Source organism: Pocillopora damicornis, chromosome 4 (genome assembly GCF_964200805.1).
Source record: "Pocillopora damicornis chromosome 4, jaPocDami1.2, whole genome shotgun sequence".
NCBI classification, from domain to species: domain Eukaryota; kingdom Metazoa; phylum Cnidaria; class Anthozoa; order Scleractinia; family Pocilloporidae; genus Pocillopora; species Pocillopora damicornis.
In genome coordinates this window covers 17,865,675-17,885,127 of record NC_142673.1, presented here as the reverse complement: position 1 = coordinate 17,885,127, position 19,453 = coordinate 17,865,675, and the positions used below count along the sequence as shown (strand labels likewise).

Here is a 19,453-nt window from a genome sequence, read left to right as displayed (position 1 = left end):
GTCTGGGAAAGTCCAGTCCAGCTTTTAGTTTCTGAATTGGTAATGCAGTAAGCGCGAGAAATAGCCAAGAGGCCTCAATTTCACCAATTTTTATGGAGCATTTGAGTGCTACCCTTGATTATGTAATTTCGTTTCAGCTCTCCTTCGTCAAAAACCCTGAATTTAATGGTCAAATTGCAACAGTTACAGCACTTGGTGACTTTTAGTGCTTTACTTCATGTGCGACCGCATGTCTTTCCTATGGCAAACGTCCAGCTGTTCAGAGCTTGGAAAAAGTGAAGCATTTCATTGCAAATGAAAGTGAAGGAGAGACTTTGCCTCTTTTAATTTTCTTTTGTGGACGTGCTTCGATTGATTTCGATGAACTCGTTATCACAATCAAATACTTAGAGAGGTCTGTGAGCATTAGGCGACGTATAAAAACAAACAAACACCAAATTGTGGCAGAATGTCTACGCTATTTAGGTCTGCGAACTTTAGTTTATCGCGTAACTGAGGTTTACTAAGAGGCACTCTCTACCTTCCCGAGATATATGGATTGATACACAAAGATGTATCAGAATGTTTAGTTGGATAAGGAAATGCAAGAGCTAATTCTCTATCATGATGAGGCTGACGAGTGTTTCCAGGAAGCATTGTTAATTTCTCTTTCAAATAGAGATTTGTGGAGAAAAGCAAGAATGGGTCGAAATTATTTTAAACAATTTGGGACGACTTCTCTTCAAGGGCTTCGAAAAAAGCCCAGCAGTTCGTGGAAGGGGCATTTAGCATCAGATGCGACATTAGTAACCGGTTACGTGTCAGGCGGAGTCTGTACTTCCCTGGTTATCAGTGAGAGGAAGTCCTAAATAAGCTCTGCTGAAGATTACTACTGATGAGCGCTAACAGCAATTCGCCAATATGACTTTCCGGACAATCACCTCTACGTAAGAGAAACACTTGAGGCTCTTCAACGAATGAAATGCATGGCACAATATCAAAGGACAACCACAGACAGTCTGCCAATCTCAAGGAAGGGAAAAGCCGCGAACTAGCCAGAGGAACATCCCAGACAAGTTATTAAGTGCTAAGTATCAGAATAGTAAAAGAGACCAATGCAACATTTAGAGAACAATTTTAAAACAAGAATCATTTTTGGTATTTTTAACTTTAAATGTCTTTAATAGCTTTACTCCACTATTTGTGGACAAATTGTTGTCTAGCCTGCGCATCTAATGATGCTTTAAATTTGTTGTAACTAAAATTGAATCTTCCTACAACTGGAAGTATCTTGGGGCTACAGCAAATTGGCTGTTCTCGCCGGAGCGGTAGGCGTCGTAGAAGGTTCAACTGCCGGCCTCAATCGGAAACATGATAAAAGCCATTAACAATAAATTACAGAAGCAAGAATATTATAGAAACAGCAGAACTCAAACCTACAGCATATCTTTGATATTGTTAATATGAAACAAAAATAATATTATCTATATACTTAAAAGCTTAAAAATGATTCTCCTTGTTAGTAGTTTTTTCTGATTGTCCTTTCTTCCCTTCTCAAGGCAAGTTTCTTTTTTGACAAGTAGGTGTAGCTCCACTCCATTGTCCGTTTCTGCAAGTTATTTCTTTAGAGCCGACAAGTCGAAAATTCTTTTTACAACGGAATCGAACTTTTCGGTTATGTCTGAAATCACTTGCACTCCGTCTGCCATATTTGGGCGTGCCGGGGTTTGGGCATGGGGCTGAAATTCAAAAGCAAAATGAAACGATACGTTTGATGTATGAAGAATACTGACAAAAGAAAAACAGTATAATTTGATTGATAGTATTTACCACATGGTGTTCGTGGATTTTTCATAAACCCTAAATACAAGTACGGGACCGTTATATGAATGAACAGATCTTGATCTATGTCCACAGCCTACACCGCCACTAGTGCACTTCTTGCACCTTAGACAGATTTCTGCTTTATCAGAAACAAGCCGTATGACCTTCCGATACTCGATAGCTTCCACGAAGAATTAACGACCAAATGGGTATGGGAAATGATGAATATAGAGAAAATTCTCTCCCAAACAAATAAACCTAACAAGGCACGGGGAACTCTTCATTCCACTCACAACTGACTTATCTTTGCGTTTCATTTTTTATTTCGTTTTCATTGTGATTACAGAAAACAAATCAAGAATTCTGCTAACCTAAACATTTAGGCGTAGGTCTGCTCCAGGTACCATCTTTCATGCAGTAGATTATATATGCTCCAACAAGTTTGTATTTTCCTTTGCAAGAAAATCGCACAGAGTTAGTGCGGTTGAATCTGTTGCCGTTTACAGGAATTCCGGGATCCGGACAAACAATCACTGAAAAATATCCGAAAGTTGTAACGTAATTAACTAAGCGGAATATTTACTTGGAGAAATTAATAGTTCTTCATAGTTAAGTATTTAAAAACAAGACATTAAAAATGGATGGACACAAAGCCCCATCAATGGGAAAATTCCTTTGGTGGTCGATGAAAGGAGACACTAACAACAATGTACACACCCAACTCAACCAACTCAATCGATATCTTTTAATATTCAGTCGTGAAAGGGAGAATAAAGTCACGGAACTAAATTGATAATGTTCCTATGGTCTCTGACACTGCTATGACCAGGTAGAGTACGACCCAAATTTCTGTTTTCTTTTGTGTCTCTCCAATAACTTCCCCTAGGTGTCAGTAAAGGTGCTCACAGAACCAATTAACCTCAACGTACATCAGAGGTTCAAGTTAAGCTAATTTATGTAACGGACTTACAATCACATGATGGCTGTGTACCGCTCCACTGTCCATTTGAGAGACACGTCCGTGTTGACGGTCCAACCAATTTATATCGCATGCCAACGCAGCGGAATGTCACTTTTCCGTTGAGGGAAGTGGAAGATTCGACAATCCTTCCATTTGGAGGAGCAGTAAGAGGACGACATTTCACCTCTTGAAGAATTTAAAGAATTATTGGATTAAGTGCGAACGAGTTACAGGGTGGTGTTACGAGCGTCTTCTATAACTGAGTCAATCAGTCCTTGAGGAAGTCACTCTGTCAGTTATTCAGTCAGTCCCCATTAAATATCCGTGACATCCCGGCGGCGAAGTAGACTAGCCGCTACATCAGTCGATATCTACAATGAACGAATATTGCCTACGGCGAAAAACGATTCCAGTAAAGGAACCGCTGAGATTCGTGCAATTTATCTAATTTGTACTCCAAACAATTTTTTACTTTCCCCGTTAATTCGAGAGTTAAGTTAGAGGCTCTAAGGAAGTATTGTTTTCTTCTGAAGTCGCAGTAAATTTTTTAGGCGAGGGCGATTTTTTCGTCTTCACTTTAGGTGCCTCGCATCCTCGATAGGTTTCAAGAAATCTAAATACTCTTGTGTTGCGATTTAACGGTATAAGGGGTTAGTTCAATTTCACGGCAGCCAAGAAAAAAAAAAACAAACAAACAATGGAGGCGAACAAACAGGCAAACGTACTTGTGCATCGGGGCAATGTTCCACTCCATGTTCCGTTGGCTTGGCATAAACGAGTCTTGGATCCCACAATTGAATATCCAGGATGACAAGAGTACTCGACTGTGCTATTGTATGTAAACACGTAGCTGCTTATTTTGCCATTTGTAATCGATCCTGGGTTACCACAAGATCTTGCTGTGCGAGAGAGTAAAACGGAAACAGATTTTGTGAATAACTCTTGAATTCATATTACTCCAGACTGTCACTAAAGAAGTTGTGAAACTTGGCAGTGACTTTGACAGCCTTCTGCCCCAACCCTGGCTCAAATTAAATGAAAATCAGATGTCTAAACGATAGGGAAAGGCAACGGGCGCTCATCAATTTTTTTCCCCCATAGGATGAGAAAGAAAACAAACTTTGAAGACGTAATTTAAACGTAATGGGTAAACCTTATACGTAATACCCCATTGCAGACAAGGTTAGTTTGATTTTCTTCATTGCTGCAGCTTTCTTGTATAAATCGAACAGTTTTGCATTTTTCTTTCCTCTGCTGCCATCACTTAACTGTATACCGCTCTCCCACAAATAATTTTTCACTCTCCCACATTGAATTTTAAAAAAGTTTCACTCATTTTTACCACCACGACAGTTGATCCTTCACACCGATGAGAGCGACCTCGCCTTTAGCCTCGTTCTCGCGCCGTAATTTCGTCCCCAGATCACTGAACCGCGAGAACTCGGAAGTGGCCTATTCTACTCGAGATGCTGTTTCTTCATTTAATTGTTTGTCTTGCTACAGTTCAGTGCTCTAAATATACACTTGCTTCACGTAATTGAAAGATTCTAAATTACTTACGTCGACATCTGAGAGTCGCTTTGGTCCATTTTCCATTCTCACATCTTTGAATGGAAAATCCAGACCGCCAGTATCCTGGATTGCACAGATAATACAATCTTGCACCATTAGGAAACACTTCCATCTGAGACTGCGAGGGTCTAAGATATGCATTCGGCGGAAGGGTAGGCTTTCTACATGATTTGGTGTCTGAAAAGGTGTTTTGAATAAATCTCACAGCAGGATTTCTTAACAGTAAAAGAGCATACTCAACAATTATTTTTCGGTCCCCATGCGCTTGTTGTTCCTTCGAAGAGTAAACTCAGTAAAGCTTCGTTCTTGTGCTTCCGGATGACACTCAAAACTCTCGAACCACTCTGCAATATGCTGTCTTAACACTACAATATTGTCACTGTGTTGTCATAAAGGAGGTTGACAGGTTAAACGAGGAATTGGTTAATTTCGCTTCGTGTGCCAATTTTTCATGGCAGATTGTATTTTATATCCAAAACAAATTTGTACTTTTTTATTGGAAACTGAAAAATACATGCGAAAATGAAAATAAACCGTTTTAAATAGAAAAGTCCCTTAACACGGTGATGCTACTTTCGGCAATGTTAGTACCTGGAAGAGGTGTTGCCAGGTCAATAATTCTAAAAGTACCGATGGTCTCTTTTACTTTGGTATTGACATCATGTGTAGTGTAAATTACCTTTACAGTATGGAGCTTTCTTTTCCCACTTTCCATCGATACACTCACGGGATGCTGGGCCCTCTAATGTATAACCTTGATCGCACCAGAACTGAACAAGCGATTGGTGTTGGTGGTTATCGCCAAAGACGAAACCGTTAGCTGGTGGAATCGGAGGAGAGCACGGAGCTGGAAGGAAAGTAATAAACCGAAAAGTGATGTTCGTCCACTAGGATATTTCTAAAGAGTAGTTGCATATCTTTAATCTATTTATCGACATAAGTATATATCACTGCAGTCGACTTGGTTGAAAGCATTTTATTTTTTTTTCTTTTCGCATTATCTAAGCCTGATGGTGTTAATAGAACCCGGGGATATTTTGTGTCAATATCAGCCATGTTTTAGCGAGAACCGAAGCAACCGTAACCAACGCACTTTTTCAACTTTACTTTACCTCTACAGATGGGTGAAGTTCCATTCCATCGCCCATTAACACAAGTGATGACAGAAGAGCCATCTAAAAAGTACTGATCGTCACATGTGAATGTGACGCTGTCTCCAGCATATTTACTTCCGATGTAAGAGCCATGTTTAATGTTGGTCGGGGCTCGACATGTCGCTGGGAACAGAAAAGTGAGCATTTAGTTAGTTCTCTAACCCTTCAAGGAACTTCAGTGTACTTTGAAGGAATTCGTGCATTTTAACTAACCTACTCTGTGAAAGCACAGAGGGAGGGGTGCATATGACTCCCCTCGCTGTACCGTGACAATGTTTAATGACGATTCAAACAACCACAACGAAGACAAAAACCTGAGATACACCCGCTGCTAAAGGCCAATGAGATAGTAGTGTAGGATTCTCCACAGGAAACACTCGCTTATTCTGTTTTAGGAAGCGCAGAAAGCACAAACCGAGAAGGTTATAAGAGTTCAAAAAAGAACACGATTAACAGACAAGCTGAAATTTATCTCCATTTTTTTTTTGTTTTTTTCCTATTTCATTGTTAACTCGCTTCCAGAAAAGACACAGTCATTGTTTCTTCTATGTTGACTTTAACCTCGGTTAAAAGCTACCTCTACATGTGGGGACATTGCCACTCCATGTCCCATCACGGCATGTGATTCTGTTCACTCCTGTCAGTTTAAACGTAGGTTGGCAAATAAAAGACATGGTCCTTCCGTGACGGTAATCTCCCCCAATTTTGCGACCATTCCGTGGTTTACCAGGATCAGTGCAGGATTCTACCATGGAAAAATAAACGTCAGTGATGGCGAGATAGTAAATCGGTACGTCAATCATGAGGGATCCCACGGCAAAAAAAAATAATGGAGTGGAGTAGGGGTGTCGGGCGGGTAGGTCAATCATGAGGGATCCCACGGCAAAAAAAAATAATGGAGTGGAGTAGGGGTGTCGGGCGGGTAGGTCAATCATGAGGGATCCCACGGCAAAAAAAAATAATGGAGTGGAGTAGGGGTGTCGGGCGAGTAACGATGCTCACGTAATCTCAATTTAACTGTGTACTTTTCAATTTTGTTTCTTAAGCAAGGATGAGACATTTTTTTACCCACTGTGCTCTGCAAAAAAATTTTGAAAAGACTCAGTTGAAGAGGGTTATTTTCAGCGCATTTTTCTTCATTGCGTCTCGGTAAATAAGTGTCTTTTATTGCAAAGGTCATTTCCCCAGTGATTGAAATTTTCAAATTGAAATTCTTAAGTCGATACATCTACTCGAAATGACAGCCACTTACTTTTACACTGTGGTAAAGATGAACTCCATACTCTTTTATGACACCTTATGACCTTCCTACCAATCAAAGTGTAGCCACGATTACATGAAAAACTGACTGTCTCTCCCTGTTCAAAATTGTCGCCTGTCCTGGAACCATTCAGTGGAACTCCTGGATCTTTGCAGCTGGCTAGAAACGAAGAACGTAACGACCCATTTAAAGTTTTAACCTCAAAAGTAGGTAAGTAGATAAGAACATATCTATGGTAACAGCACTTTAAGCGAGACGAAAGTAAAACAGTAAAACCTGTAAAATTGCTTCAGACTGCTTGATAAGTTGCCATATTCATTTGTGATTTCGGATCCAACACATAAAGTATGTGGAACTAACTTTTAAGTCATTCTGTTCATCACTTACAACTACACTATTTTCAATTGTTATTATCCTTGATTACCTGAACATACGGGAATTCTGCCACTCCATGTTCCATCATGACAGGTTAAAGTCTCGCTACCGAGAAGCTTAAAATCAGTTTGACACGTAAAAGTTACATTCCTTCCGTGACGGAAATCACTGCCTTTTCTCTGGCCGTTTTTCGGTGTACCTGGATTATCGCATGTCTCTGAAGGAAAAAGATATAAGCATACAAATTCCATGTGAGATTTGTGTGTCAAAATACCTTTAGAAAAAAAGCCTCTTACCTTTACACTGCGGTAAAGATGAACTCCAAACTCCATTCTGACATCTTATTGATTTACTACCGATCAATGTGTAGCCACTTTTACACCCAAAATTGACTGTTTGTCCATGTTGGAAGTTGTCGCTTGGCCTTACACCATGACGTGGAACTCCAGGATTTTTGCAGCTCGCTAAAAGAAAAAACAAAGGAAACAACATCATAGGGCTAAGGACTGTTCATACCTTTCACAACCTTCAAGCCCTTCCACAAACTTAACCCTTCACAGTTAAGTAACGACCTCCCTGAGATTTTCAAAATGCCTTCTTCTTCACATCAGCAAACAAAAAGTGACTAATGACAGGTATAGCACATTTCGTTTGCCTGTTAGTGCTCAAAAGCTCAGCTCGTTTTACGGTTTAATTGGAATATTCTTATTAATCAAAAGAAGCTCTTAAGCTTAGGTCTTCTCAGTTAAACTCAGTGAAATAAAGATATCACCATGGTAAAGCATGAAAAGCAGGCCAAAAGAAATTAAGTGAGTAACATCGACATATATGTCATTTACCGACTTGCAAATTTTCGACTGAATACTACAGAGATTTCTGGTCACACAAGGAGTATGCCCAGTTGTCTTGTGGCTTACCCATACACACTGGAACTCTGCCACTCCATGTTCCATCACGGCAGGTAATAGCTCTGCTGCCAGCAAGCGTAAAATTAGGTTGACATGTAAAAGTTACTGTCTTTGTGTGGTGGAAATCATTGCCTCTTCTTTGGCCGTTGTCTGGCCTACCTGGATCATTGCAGCTCACTAAGGAAGTAAAGATTAGTAGACAGTAAACTGGCCTTCATGTTACAAAATATTGGGGGTTTTTGTTAGACAGCTTGCCGTTGTTTACTCTGTATCAACTAAAGAAATCGGACTGGAAGGTCACTCAGCATACCTCCAAGGTGACCAAGATTTCGAACTATATAGTCGATAATCCAATACAACTGCTAGTTATCATAGCCACTTACTTTTACACTGCGGTAAAGATGAACTCCATACTCCTTTCTGACACCTTATTGCCTTCCTACCAATCAACGTGTAGCCACGATCACATGAAAAGCTGACAGCTTGTCCGTGTTGAAAGTTGTCGCCTGTCCTGGAACCATTCAATGGAACTCCTGGATCGTTGCAGCTGGCTAGAGAAGGAAAAATGAAACTTGGAAGTAAGGATCTTCGAAAGAACCGATTAAATGTCGCGGTCGCATGCAAGTTTCTAAACAAACCGATTGGACGCCGGAACAAACCATAAGAGTTTATTTTTGCCGACGTAACGTGGTCTACCTGGTCGAATCATGTTAATTTTTATATATTACTTTTGGTAGGTTACCAATGGTGTTATTTATGATAAGATTTGGGACTGATGTCTTCAAACTGCTGAGAGAACACTCTATGAACCTTGGTTCGTGCTCAATAGGTATAGATTATCTAGTTTTTTCGAGTGTAATTTAGAATAGAAAGACGCGCGTAAATTTTTCATGCAATTGAACTGTCGCTGCGCAATTTCGTGCAACTCCTGAATTTTTGCAGCTGGCTCATTAAAAAAAGCAACACCGTAAAGCTCTTACAGCAAGGACTATTGTGTCGCGTAGTTACCTGTTACTGCGAAATTTGTCTGTTTTAATTTCATCCTTTTTTTTTGATAAGACTGTTTAATTTTTACTTGAAGTTACGTGTTTTAGTCACAGGAAAGTAGCAACCCTCCGTAAGAAGCGATATTTGGGAAAAAGGGTAGCGAAGGTTGTTCCTTTCTAGAGATCGCGCGGAGGGAGGGGCTGAGGGGGGAGGCTTCCCCCCACCAACCCCCTTCCCTATACTTTTTTAAAAATAACTTCTCCTGCTAAGCATACCCTATCCCCTTGTTGGCCAAAGCTTATGAGTTCTTCTCTAGCTACCCCACTCAAAAATTTGCTGAACGGGTCCTGCTGTCATGAAACAGGTTAGAAATGTGTTTTACGCTGAATTACGTTAAACTGAAATTTGTTCACCCCGATTATATCAAGTTTATACGAATTTTGTGATTTCGGATCGCGCAAGGTATGTGGAAGATTCTGACCAAAGACATCATTTCAAGTGCTATTATCCTCGCTTACCCATACATATAGGAACTCTGCCACTCCATGTTCCATCACGACAAGTAATACTACTGCTTCCGACAAGCTTAAAATCAGTTTGGCATGTAAAAGTTACTTTACTTTCATGAACGAAATCACTGCCGTTTCTTTGACCATTTTGTGGTGTGCCTGGATCATTGCAGTTCTCTGATGAAGAAAATAGGAGGAGTAAGGTTTCCATAGCCTCTCAGCCACGGGTTGAATAATTTCGGCAAAGTTAAACAGCAATATGGGACATATAGCATTCTGTAAAACTCACAAATACACACTTTTCAGCCGGCTTGGCAGCATTGAGCCGATACTACGCATGATTGCAAATAGTAATAAGGATATCAATAATCACATAATCTTACGGAACCTCAAAATATGCTAAGCTATCTTTATGTTGATGTGCGACTTCCGAAAATAGTCCACCACAAATTCTCACACCGCCAAATATGTTGAGAAGGCTGCGGGCAACTCAGGACGCCATCTTGAGAACTTCTTAAGATTTTTAAACGCGGTATACGGTATAAGGTTGAATACACCCTACTTCTGGAGTATAACAAGCAATCAAGTTATCTTTCCTTACTCAAACAAGTCTTGCCATTTCCAGCTGAGCCTGCGTTACATCTGCACGTAAAAGAACCAATGGTGTTTGAGCACTCAGCGTTGGAGTGACAGCGGGATACCCCCTCTGAACACTCGTCGATATCTAGCGTGAGAATCACACAGAAGAGTTATGGCATCTTATTTATGTTTCAAGAGTCCGTCCCCTTTAGTTTGGTTTTCTCAAAAGACAGAGTCATTGTCCTAATCATGAGTGCGAAACGCTCCAATTTAATAGTTAGAGTTTCAATTGGGAAGCACAACTTCTGATCTGAAAACGTCCTGTCTTTCCGAATACGAAACTGGCGAAAATGCAAAAATTTTTTTCGCAAAAAGAGTTTCTTCTTTTCTGATTAAAGTTACGACCTCGTCACTTATGACGACAGCTAGATTGTAGGATGAATTAATTCATAGTTTAAAAACACAGCAGAGCTACTGTGCTAATGATCTATGAAACCTGGAAACTAACAAATTACAACGCAATAGAGAGAGTAAATGAATCCGACTGCTTTATCACTTATCCGCGAGAGGAAACTGATAGTATTCTAGCTGATTTGTAAGTTAATTTGTATGGATGTAGACTCGTAAGGAATTGACTTTGATTACTTTGAGCTTGCAAACATACTTCAACTCGATATTAACGACATTTGATGATCCATTGTCGTTGGATTGTAAGCACTTTACAGGCTAAGATCACGAAACCAATCACTTTAAATTTGTTCATTAAACTAGCTATATTGTATTATGTGCTCCTTTGGACGACGATTACATTTGAGTCGATCAAAAAAACGTAACCGAACTATACCTGTACATAAGGGAGCCGTCGAGCTCCAGTTTCCATCGAGACACCTGATGTTTGATGATCCTATCAATTTAAAACCTGAATCGCACGAAAACTTCGCTCGTTCTCCGTGACGGTAACCAGGCTTTAGATCAATAGCTCGGCCATTTATAGGAGCAACAGGGTCTGAACACGAGGCTTGAAATGAACAAACAAAATACGAATTTATTAACAGTGACTCGACTGGACTTTCAGACTGAGTAATGAGTCAAAAGGATCATACAATAACGCATGAGATCAACTGATATGACAGACGTTCGAATCTTTTTATGTTTACCAAATAGATTTCTAACTTAAGTGTATAGTGACACTCAATTAATGTAACGCGAAGCCCTCTCTATCGTTTGCTAGTTTTAAAAGCATTTCAATAAAAAAATTTACATGGTAAGGTACAATTTCGAAAAGGCAGAGTGACCATTAGTTGGTCAGTCGACTTGTGCCAATCAAAATAAGGGCGCACCGTTGTACCATACTGTCTATGAGACATAATAGACTCGACTATATCATATTGAATGTTGGGAAAAACAATTGAGCTTGGGTTGGAGGCAAAATAATCTTGGTGTTGCTAAACGCCTCTTAAAAAACTTACCTTTACACTTGGGTGTTGGCTTATTCCATTTTCCAGCAACGCACCCCAGAATCGGCGCGCCAATCAGTGTGTGACCCGGTTGGCAACTGAATGCCACAGCCTGACCATCAAGGAAGGTATTCCCTATTCTGTTTCCATGAACAGGCTTACCAGGATCGACGCAAACAGCTATAATTCAGAATGACGATGTGAATACCGGAATATCTTGTCTCAATGATTTGACTGATACTGATCATTGATTTGAGAGTGTGAATTCTAAACTGTGTTGAGTTTATTTGATTCGATGTTTAATAGATATTATTATTATATCAGCAACCGAAATGAAATCGAAGGGTCTGAGCCTAAAATCGTTCAATAAATCTGGCAAGTTCGGCGGCAAATTGTACTTTGGTTCTTGGTTAATATTTGGCTCCAAGAAGGGTAAGAATAAGGCCTTGCGCAAGGAGTCGCAAATAACAGTAACCGTTTTATGATTGGCGTGATTTTTGTGGTCGGAAGGAGGGGGCTAAAATGGTTTTCTGAGTTTTCTTTTTTCACGAAACCTTCGCTTCTTTAACTGGGAATAGTCTCGACTTTAAATAAAGTTACATTGTATGGCATTCATCTTGAGGATAAAACAACTTGCACCGTTAGATTTCGCACTTAAGGCGAAACAAAGCAGCACTCCTTTTATCACAGGTTTTCCAAAGGCATAAAAGTTAAACGGTAATCATAAATTGAGTTCGTAACAATTCACCTTTGCATTGAGGCATGGATGCACTCCACTTTCCATTGATACACACCGCGTTCGAAGTCCCCGTCAGTTGAAATCCCGGGAGACATGTGAAGGATATTCGCTTGTTGTGATCAAAGTCGTTACCATGTCTGACTCCATTGTTGGGAGAGCCTGGGTCCTTACATGATGCTTAGGACATAAAAAAGACATATATGATACTGAAAAGCCAGTGATTCTACAGCCAGGTGAACAGTGGACTGATTTTATGCCAAGTATTATTAAATCTCTCAAGACTTCGGCATTGGACAATTTACTCCTTTCCGAATAGAAGTTTCAAAGACTGCTTAAACGTACGAAATAGAAAAATACTAAAACATATTTGGTTATCTCTGATAATTTCCCAAAGGCTTTAAAATTACCGGAAATTTGAAATCTCTCAGGCGAATTACGTTTCTCCTTTTGTACAATCATAGTTCCAGCGAACTTTCTCAGCATGTTCGTGACGCCGTCGCAAAATTGAGGATCGATTTTATGCGTGAGACTTAGAAATGATGACAAAATTTATTTTCATAGATTACCTTTGCAAACAGGGACAACAGAACTCCATTTTCCGTCGTGACAAGTCATGGACTGGCTTCCTATCAAGTTGAAATCCTTTAAACACACGAATGTCACCAGGCCACCGTGACCAAAATTAGAACCGATTCTTCTGCCATGACTCGGTACACCAGGATCAGGACAGGATGCTGCAATTGACATTTACGCCTGAAAACGCTTTTCCTTTTTACATAAACGGCGTAAGTTTTCCAAATCATTTTCTTAAGTGAAGAAAGTTGAAACTGTTCCCGTATGACGTTAAACGAAAACGATATCTGGATCCGTGTGGAATGTAAAATGATTGCGGGATTTTATGGTGTACATGGCTGTTAGCAAAAGTCTCGCTATCTTTAGAGAGCAGCACGGCAGAATTCACATAGAAGAAAACGTTTCCTTCAACTAAAAGAAAAAATTTTCTATAGAGCAGTGCATAAATTGAAGAGATCCCCAGGAAGTCGTGAGTTTCTTTTTCATACCGAGCAAAAGGGGAAAAGTTTCCTAACCAGGTGGCTAAGAGAACAACCTTCGTTTTCTCAAGTAGCGTCATTCCTGATGTTATCTTGCTGCTTACCTTTACAAGTTGGCTTTGTTGTATTCCAGTGTCCAGCTATGCAAAACGAGGTAGGTGAGCCTACCAAGTTAAAGTTTTCATTACATCTGTAAGCCACCATCTGGCTATCTCCAAAATCGTCTCCGATCCTGATTCCATTTTCTGGCACTCCAGGATCTCTACAAACAGCTTCAAAAGAGAGTCATTACGTTACCCTAGAAGGAGCGTTTCAGAACTGCACTTCCATTTGTCGCCGTAAAGCAAGGTTGACCTCCACAAACGATTGTTACGTCTGATGTTATTTAAGTTAGGATATCCCCGAGCTAGCAACCAGTATACGATCACCTATTGGCCCTAAAATACATGGATTATCACAACCATAATTCATGACCCGACATGGTCGTTACTGCGAAGATCGCTCTCATATCAAGTGATGGTGTTATTCCTAAGATTCCAAAGATCTGTATCGATTCTCACTTGTAACTGCTAGACATCGTCATTTGCTAGATAATGTATTCATATTGCCAAGATTAGTTATATTTTGGTCACATCTGCGTCAAAGCCTTAGAGGGCCTTTAACTGTTATGGTGTTATCGTAACTTCATTAAAGAAGGACGTGTAAAGTTTTTGAGTTTCATACCTCTACACGTGGGAATTTCGTTGCTCCACGTGCCCTCATTACAAAAGATCAGTTGACTTCCTACCAGCCAAAATCCTGGTTTGCACTTGAACTGTAAGTGCTTGCCGTGTTCAAAACTCCCATCAACCCTTTCACCATTCACAGGTATACCGGGGTCTGGGCAAGAAGCTGTAAACAAAACAAAACCAAAGGTTATTAAACTTGAGAGCGCATAAACACACAACATGCTACTTGGAAACGTAGTTCTTTTTAAACAATCACTTTAAAGTCACTTTTAAGATACAGTAACGGAAAGCTAAGCTGTTTAACACTGAATAAAAAATGCAGGTTGCTGACGGTCACGAGAAACATTTCAAGCTTCCTAGATGAAGGCAATGTCAGCATGCGATATTGTCTTGCATATCTACCTGAACTTGTCTCCATCAATCCCCTCTCCCTCCCTCCCAATCCAATTTTTGTCTTCAAATGTTTTGAGCTACATTAATGCCTAAGAATGTCACCCTTAGGCAAAAGTTGTTCAACCGAAAAAGTTTTCCTCGCCTGAATTCAACACTTGCTGAGCGCAATTTAAACCATCTGATGAAAAGGTCTCGTAGGATAATGAACAATAGCGCCATTGACTTAAAACGAATACAACCATGACAATAGGCAAAGTTTGATATGCCTTTCTTAGCATTAGGAATTTTCGAGTCATGATGCTATTCCTGGAGGGGTATCATAAGTCCATCGCCAATGTCCAATGACTTTCCTTGTCACGTTGCCTGACTGTTCCTGGTATCCTTTGATTCTCTTTGGTGGAAGGTGCTACACAAGAGGATTCCAGTAACTTTTTAAAGGCTCTCAACAAGGTGATGGAAAATTAACGTTAGCAAACTTTCTTGAGCGTATTTAGAGTAATTCAACATGAGGTATGAGATAAAGAGATGATAAAGCATTTTCTAACCTTTGCATTCTGGCAAAGCCACGCTCCACCTTCCACCCAAACAACGACTGATCGATGAACCAGAGAGGCTAAAGTTTTCGTCGCAAGTAAACTCTACTGTGTCGCCATCGACGAATGACTTTCCTTTTCTCTTTCCATTCACTGGGACTCCAGGATCTTTACAGGTAGCTTTTTACACGTTTAGTTATGAAAAACAGACAAAAAAAAAACGAATAGCAACATGAAAATTTGAAGATTCAAGACGAGCACCAAAAGCTCCATACAAATTATTTTCAATTTCCTTTTGAATTGATAGCATTTCGATCGTTAGGAAGAGAGTTTTTTTTTAACTCTAGTAATCTCATAAAGTACCAATACTACATCGATCCCGCGCTCACAAGTGTACTTGCAAATATTAAAGCCATAAAAGAATTACGAATAGACTTTGCTTCAACCGGCGCCCTTAAATCGCCGAGGTACGAATCCCGGTACGAATGGAGAGAGAGGAAAAGTAATCAACAAGAAGTCAAAATATTATCTGTTCCGTTTACATCATCTTTGTTACTTAAGTGCTGCGGGAAACGAAAAATGCTATTCAAAAGGCATTACTTTCTCTGAATAATCCTATGGAATAAATGGGATAGGACGGAAGCATTCTAAATTCCAGCGCAAAGAGGGCCAGTCAAGGAAAATCATGAACCCACATCACAGAGTAACACAACTTACCTTTGCATTGAGGAAGGGTATGACTCCATGTACCCTTATGACAAACAGATATTGCGCTTCCCACTAGCATGAAACCTTCCGTGCAGGTGAAGTTTACCTGTTTACCATGACCAAAATCGCTCCCATTCCGCTTTCCGTTGGATGGATGTCCGAGGTTTTTGCAGTCGGCTGGAACAATAGAAAATACCCCCTATAAATCTAATTATTGTATGGGCGTGAGTGGTTTACCGAAAACTTAAACACTCGTGGAACCAATACGACCACTACATCCGGGAACCGTATGTAGGGAATCCAATTCCCGCCTTTCCAGAGGTCGGAGGATTTTGGTTGTGTCACGATAAAATTATCCTGATCCCCCTATGAGGCTTTGCAATATTCCTATAATCCCCCCATCGACAGTTAATCCGCGGTCAATTTTCCATAGTTCCTCCTTTAAACTCTGTTAGTGACACATGAACCCCCCTCTAATCCCCCTAAAAGCCTTGTGATCTTCTCCAAAATTCCCCTCCCCCTAAGTGACTGGCCCCCTAAATCCATGAACTTCTTTACGGCGGCCCTTCGCTGAAACCCTAAGTTTAAAAAATAGTAGTCAATCTTTTAACAAGATTTTGCAAAAACAATGGCGACATGTAGAGCAATAAACAAGAATACGTCATGCTTTCCAGTCAACAAATAAAAGAGGAAACTAATTCTTGAAGGTCTGTATATCTCAGTCAAAAGTTTAGCTATGTAGCGGTTAAGACTTCGAAAGATTTTACAGAGACAACATTAATAAGACTTTTAAGCCTCCGAATATGATACATATCCATACTCATCCAAGACAGTACCTGGCAATTACACCTATAAATTATTTGACTTGAAGATAAAATGCCGTTGAGGCGATCTTCAAATGATACCTGGTGCAGAACATCCATACAGCTCTAATCTTAGGCAGCAGGGTTTAGGATCGGTGCTATCCAACGTCACTGGATCCTTGGGATAGATTCTAATCGACTGTGTTCTGATTGAAGGATCTAAGGTGTTCGGCTTCAAGCCATTAATATTTTTGTTGCCTTCAAATTCCTGAAATTTTGACAGAAATTGAGCTCATCAACTAGCTTAATTGCATCATGCCAATTTAGGTAACTTCATAATATTACAATTTGCCTTGATGCCTTTGAATCCAAACTTGATTGACTAGTATACATTGTGTGCTTGTCCTCTGCGGCTAAAGCTTTGGATCTCTCGTGACAAATTAACTAAACATTTTCCTAACTTGAAGAATAGCAGTTTTTTTTAAGCTGAGGAGTAACACTGACTCATTTACTTCCAAAAGATTTAATCAATTACTTCCAGTTTTCTCCCGGAAATTCCAAAAAGAGCAAAAAATAATACGAGTTATTTTGAGCTGGAGCAAAAGCATTAAAAGAGATAACAATTCAGGCACCTCATCGTAGTGTTTCCAAGTTCCTTTTTCTAAATACTTGACTTCATATTTTGTTACCCACGCCCAATCAGAAAAGCTTCCTTGAGTTGTTATGCCAGTTATTGACTTTGGCTCGACCAGATTGATTTGTATGTGTGGCTCTTTGTCCGTTGGCGCAGAGCACCAGGCCTTTTTTCCGTCCAAACGTGCAAACTGTGGGGAGTTATCTGCACTTTTTGAAGACGATGCTGCAATACTCTCGTCTGGTATTCCTTTACTTTTCATTCCAAGGTCATCGCGGCAGCTTTTTGCTAAAGTGTCGATAAATTAAAACATGTGATATTGTGATTTTTAACCGCGGTACATCCGCCTCTTACACTTCTCCAATCATAGCCGCCACTGGTCAGGACTTTTTATATCTCTGGGCACACACAGTTGTCGCAAGAGAAATTAGAAACATGAAAATGGTGCAGCAGCAGAATATATTGTGGGAGATGCGAAAGTGATAAATTAGGCCCCAAGGTTTTCATGAAGCCTTCATTCAAAAAATTAAAATCTCAACATCTCTCAAAAAAGGAAACAACTGGTTTTGACGTAAAGGTAACTCGATTTAAGAATTAAGTCTGGTTAAGATGTAAAATTAATCACTACGTGCCTCGCAAATTTCGACAGAATTGGATTATCCACAGGCGGAAATATTCACAATACATTCAGAACTCAGCTCATCACTAAAATGCTGAAACAGCGACTCATTCACGATTGGATTTCTCATGTGATAAGATGCTAATTCGGCCGTTCAAAGTTTTCCTTGATAGGCTTCCGCAGATCTCCAAAAATCCTTTCCCTGGGAGTACTCATACACTCGACACAAGATAGGTTTTTCATAAGAAGAGCAAGAAGAAGAACAAGAGCAAGTGTGCCTAAAGGTTAAAGTGAGCAGCATTTGTAAATTTACAGAGCACCGACAGTTGCAAGTAGCGCTAACAATTCTTGCTTTTGATGGTTCGGAACAACAGTTCTTCCCAGCTAGTAAAGAGGGTACATTTCGAAATCATCAAACCCTTCTAACTAACCCTTCTGATTTTCAACTGAAGACCGAAATAATGACATTATTACACCGATTTCATAAGATTTAATTTTCACATGACGTCAGTTAAATAACAACAGCGTGACATTTTTGGCAAGTATCCCCTTACTTAGGCTAAGGGAAGTCTAGAAAATTTCTCTTCAGCTTAGCTTCAGTCACACTTAATTTCATTTGATTATTATATCTGTCTTCTTTCCAGTTTTCCCTCTTTTTCAAGTCCCTTTAGAGTTCTACAAATCTTTATCAGAAAAGGATACGTCCATCGATTTAAGTTCTCTACGAAATGTTAAAATCATGCTCTCCTTAACTAAAAAGCTAAACATGTGTCCATGCACGCTATTTATACGCAAGTATCGATAAACAGCCATTGAACGGTTTAGACACGTCAGAATATACCGCATCATAAGACTCAATGTATTAAAAGGAATCACAGAAGCAGTTAAAATATGGAGAGAGAAGTCCACCGATCGGCTTGCATTTATCAGATGCTGCGTTGAACAGCAGAAACATGTCTTCTTACCTTCTTGTGTTGTGTAACGGCAGAAAACAAATACCCACAACAGCAGTTGGTAGAGTACTCGCATGATTCCTTTTCCAATCGAAATCTTTCAAAAATATTGCAAATTGTAGCTATATTGCGCCAAGATCGGAACTCTGTAATTTCAGGACGTCGACACTAAATTGCTGCTGAGTCTATTTTGACGTCTCACTTTAAGGCGTCACGTTTCAGCTGACGTGATGACAACAACATCCATTTGGAATTGGAACTTATTTTCCGGTCTCTTGCAATCAAATACACCACGCGCTGACTCGTTGCATACTTTTGTGGAGACATCACCCGATGATAGATAAAACGAATTTAGCCAATGGCTTCAATTTCTTTTAGAAATTTTCTAAAGAGACCCAAAAAGAAAGTGGACCAGCGTACTGTGACTTTTCAAACCTTTCATTTTCCTTTTCGGCCTTGTCACCATTGATAAAGGTGAGGCCACATTTTCAAGTTTTTCATTTGCAGTCCTTATCGATTATCGACCATGCCTATCTTCCATTTTTAAGACTTGATAAGATAAATCCCAGTTTGCTGATTGGAACTGAAAAATCTTTATGAAAGGTACAACCCAAACTATGGTTCTTTCTTTCCGTTCTTTTAAGCTTGACTTTTGAAGAAACGAACTTTAAGCGCCTCCGATTTTCCGTTGGTCATAAAAAACGCTATAATGGTTTCGCTTCTGT

The 19,453-nt window shown here is 39.8% G+C and overlaps 1 protein-coding gene across 3 annotated transcripts; it reads right to left on the bottom strand.

Annotated features, from left to right (window-relative positions):
• Positions 1-1,131: 1,131 nt before the first annotated feature.
• On the bottom strand, positions 1,132-19,032 carry LOC113676153 (sushi, von Willebrand factor type A, EGF and pentraxin domain-containing protein 1). Of its 3 annotated transcripts, none has more exons than XM_089205269.1 (26): positions 18,741-19,032; positions 17,155-17,444; positions 16,625-16,790; positions 15,729-15,896; positions 15,024-15,191; positions 14,081-14,248; positions 13,462-13,629; positions 12,872-13,039; positions 12,315-12,482; positions 11,579-11,746; positions 10,954-11,127; positions 10,132-10,254; positions 9,540-9,707; positions 8,418-8,585; positions 8,044-8,211; positions 7,423-7,590; positions 7,176-7,343; positions 6,743-6,910; positions 6,068-6,235; positions 5,449-5,613; positions 5,016-5,183; positions 4,325-4,513; positions 3,490-3,663; positions 2,774-2,950; positions 2,175-2,336; positions 1,132-1,718 (listed from the first exon to the last, which is right to left on the bottom strand). In XM_089205269.1, exons 1-26 carry the CDS (start codon positions 18,802-18,804, stop codon positions 1,534-1,536), a joined length of 4,389 nt encoding a protein of 1,462 aa, XP_089061395.1. In that variant the 5' UTR covers positions 18,805-19,032; the 3' UTR covers positions 1,132-1,533. The 3 variants fall into 3 exon arrangements, 2 of the variants coding, with proteins under 2 accessions (XP_089061395.1, XP_089061396.1); XM_089205270.1 differs by having other exon boundaries at positions 16,556-16,790; positions 18,741-18,906; XR_016186262.1 differs by lacking the exon at positions 1,132-1,718 and having other exon boundaries at positions 2,109-2,336; positions 2,774-3,155; positions 18,741-18,983.
• Between the last annotated feature and the right edge of the window lie 421 nt (positions 19,033-19,453).

Bases quoted from the DNA above. Each gene is read 5' to 3' on its own strand.
- LOC113676153 (XM_089205269.1), bottom strand. From the start codon at position 18,804: ATGCGAGTACTCTACCAACTGCTGTTGTGGGTATTTGTTTTCTGCCGT. The intron at 16,791-17,154 runs GTGCCTGAATTG...TCAAAATTTCAG, and splicing joins CTTGGAAACACTACGATGAG to GAATTTGAAGGCAACAAAAA. The intron at 11,128-11,578 runs GTAAGTTTTTTA...GTTCATTTCAAG, and splicing joins GCCAACACCCAAGTGTAAAG to CCTCGTGTTCAGACCCTGTT.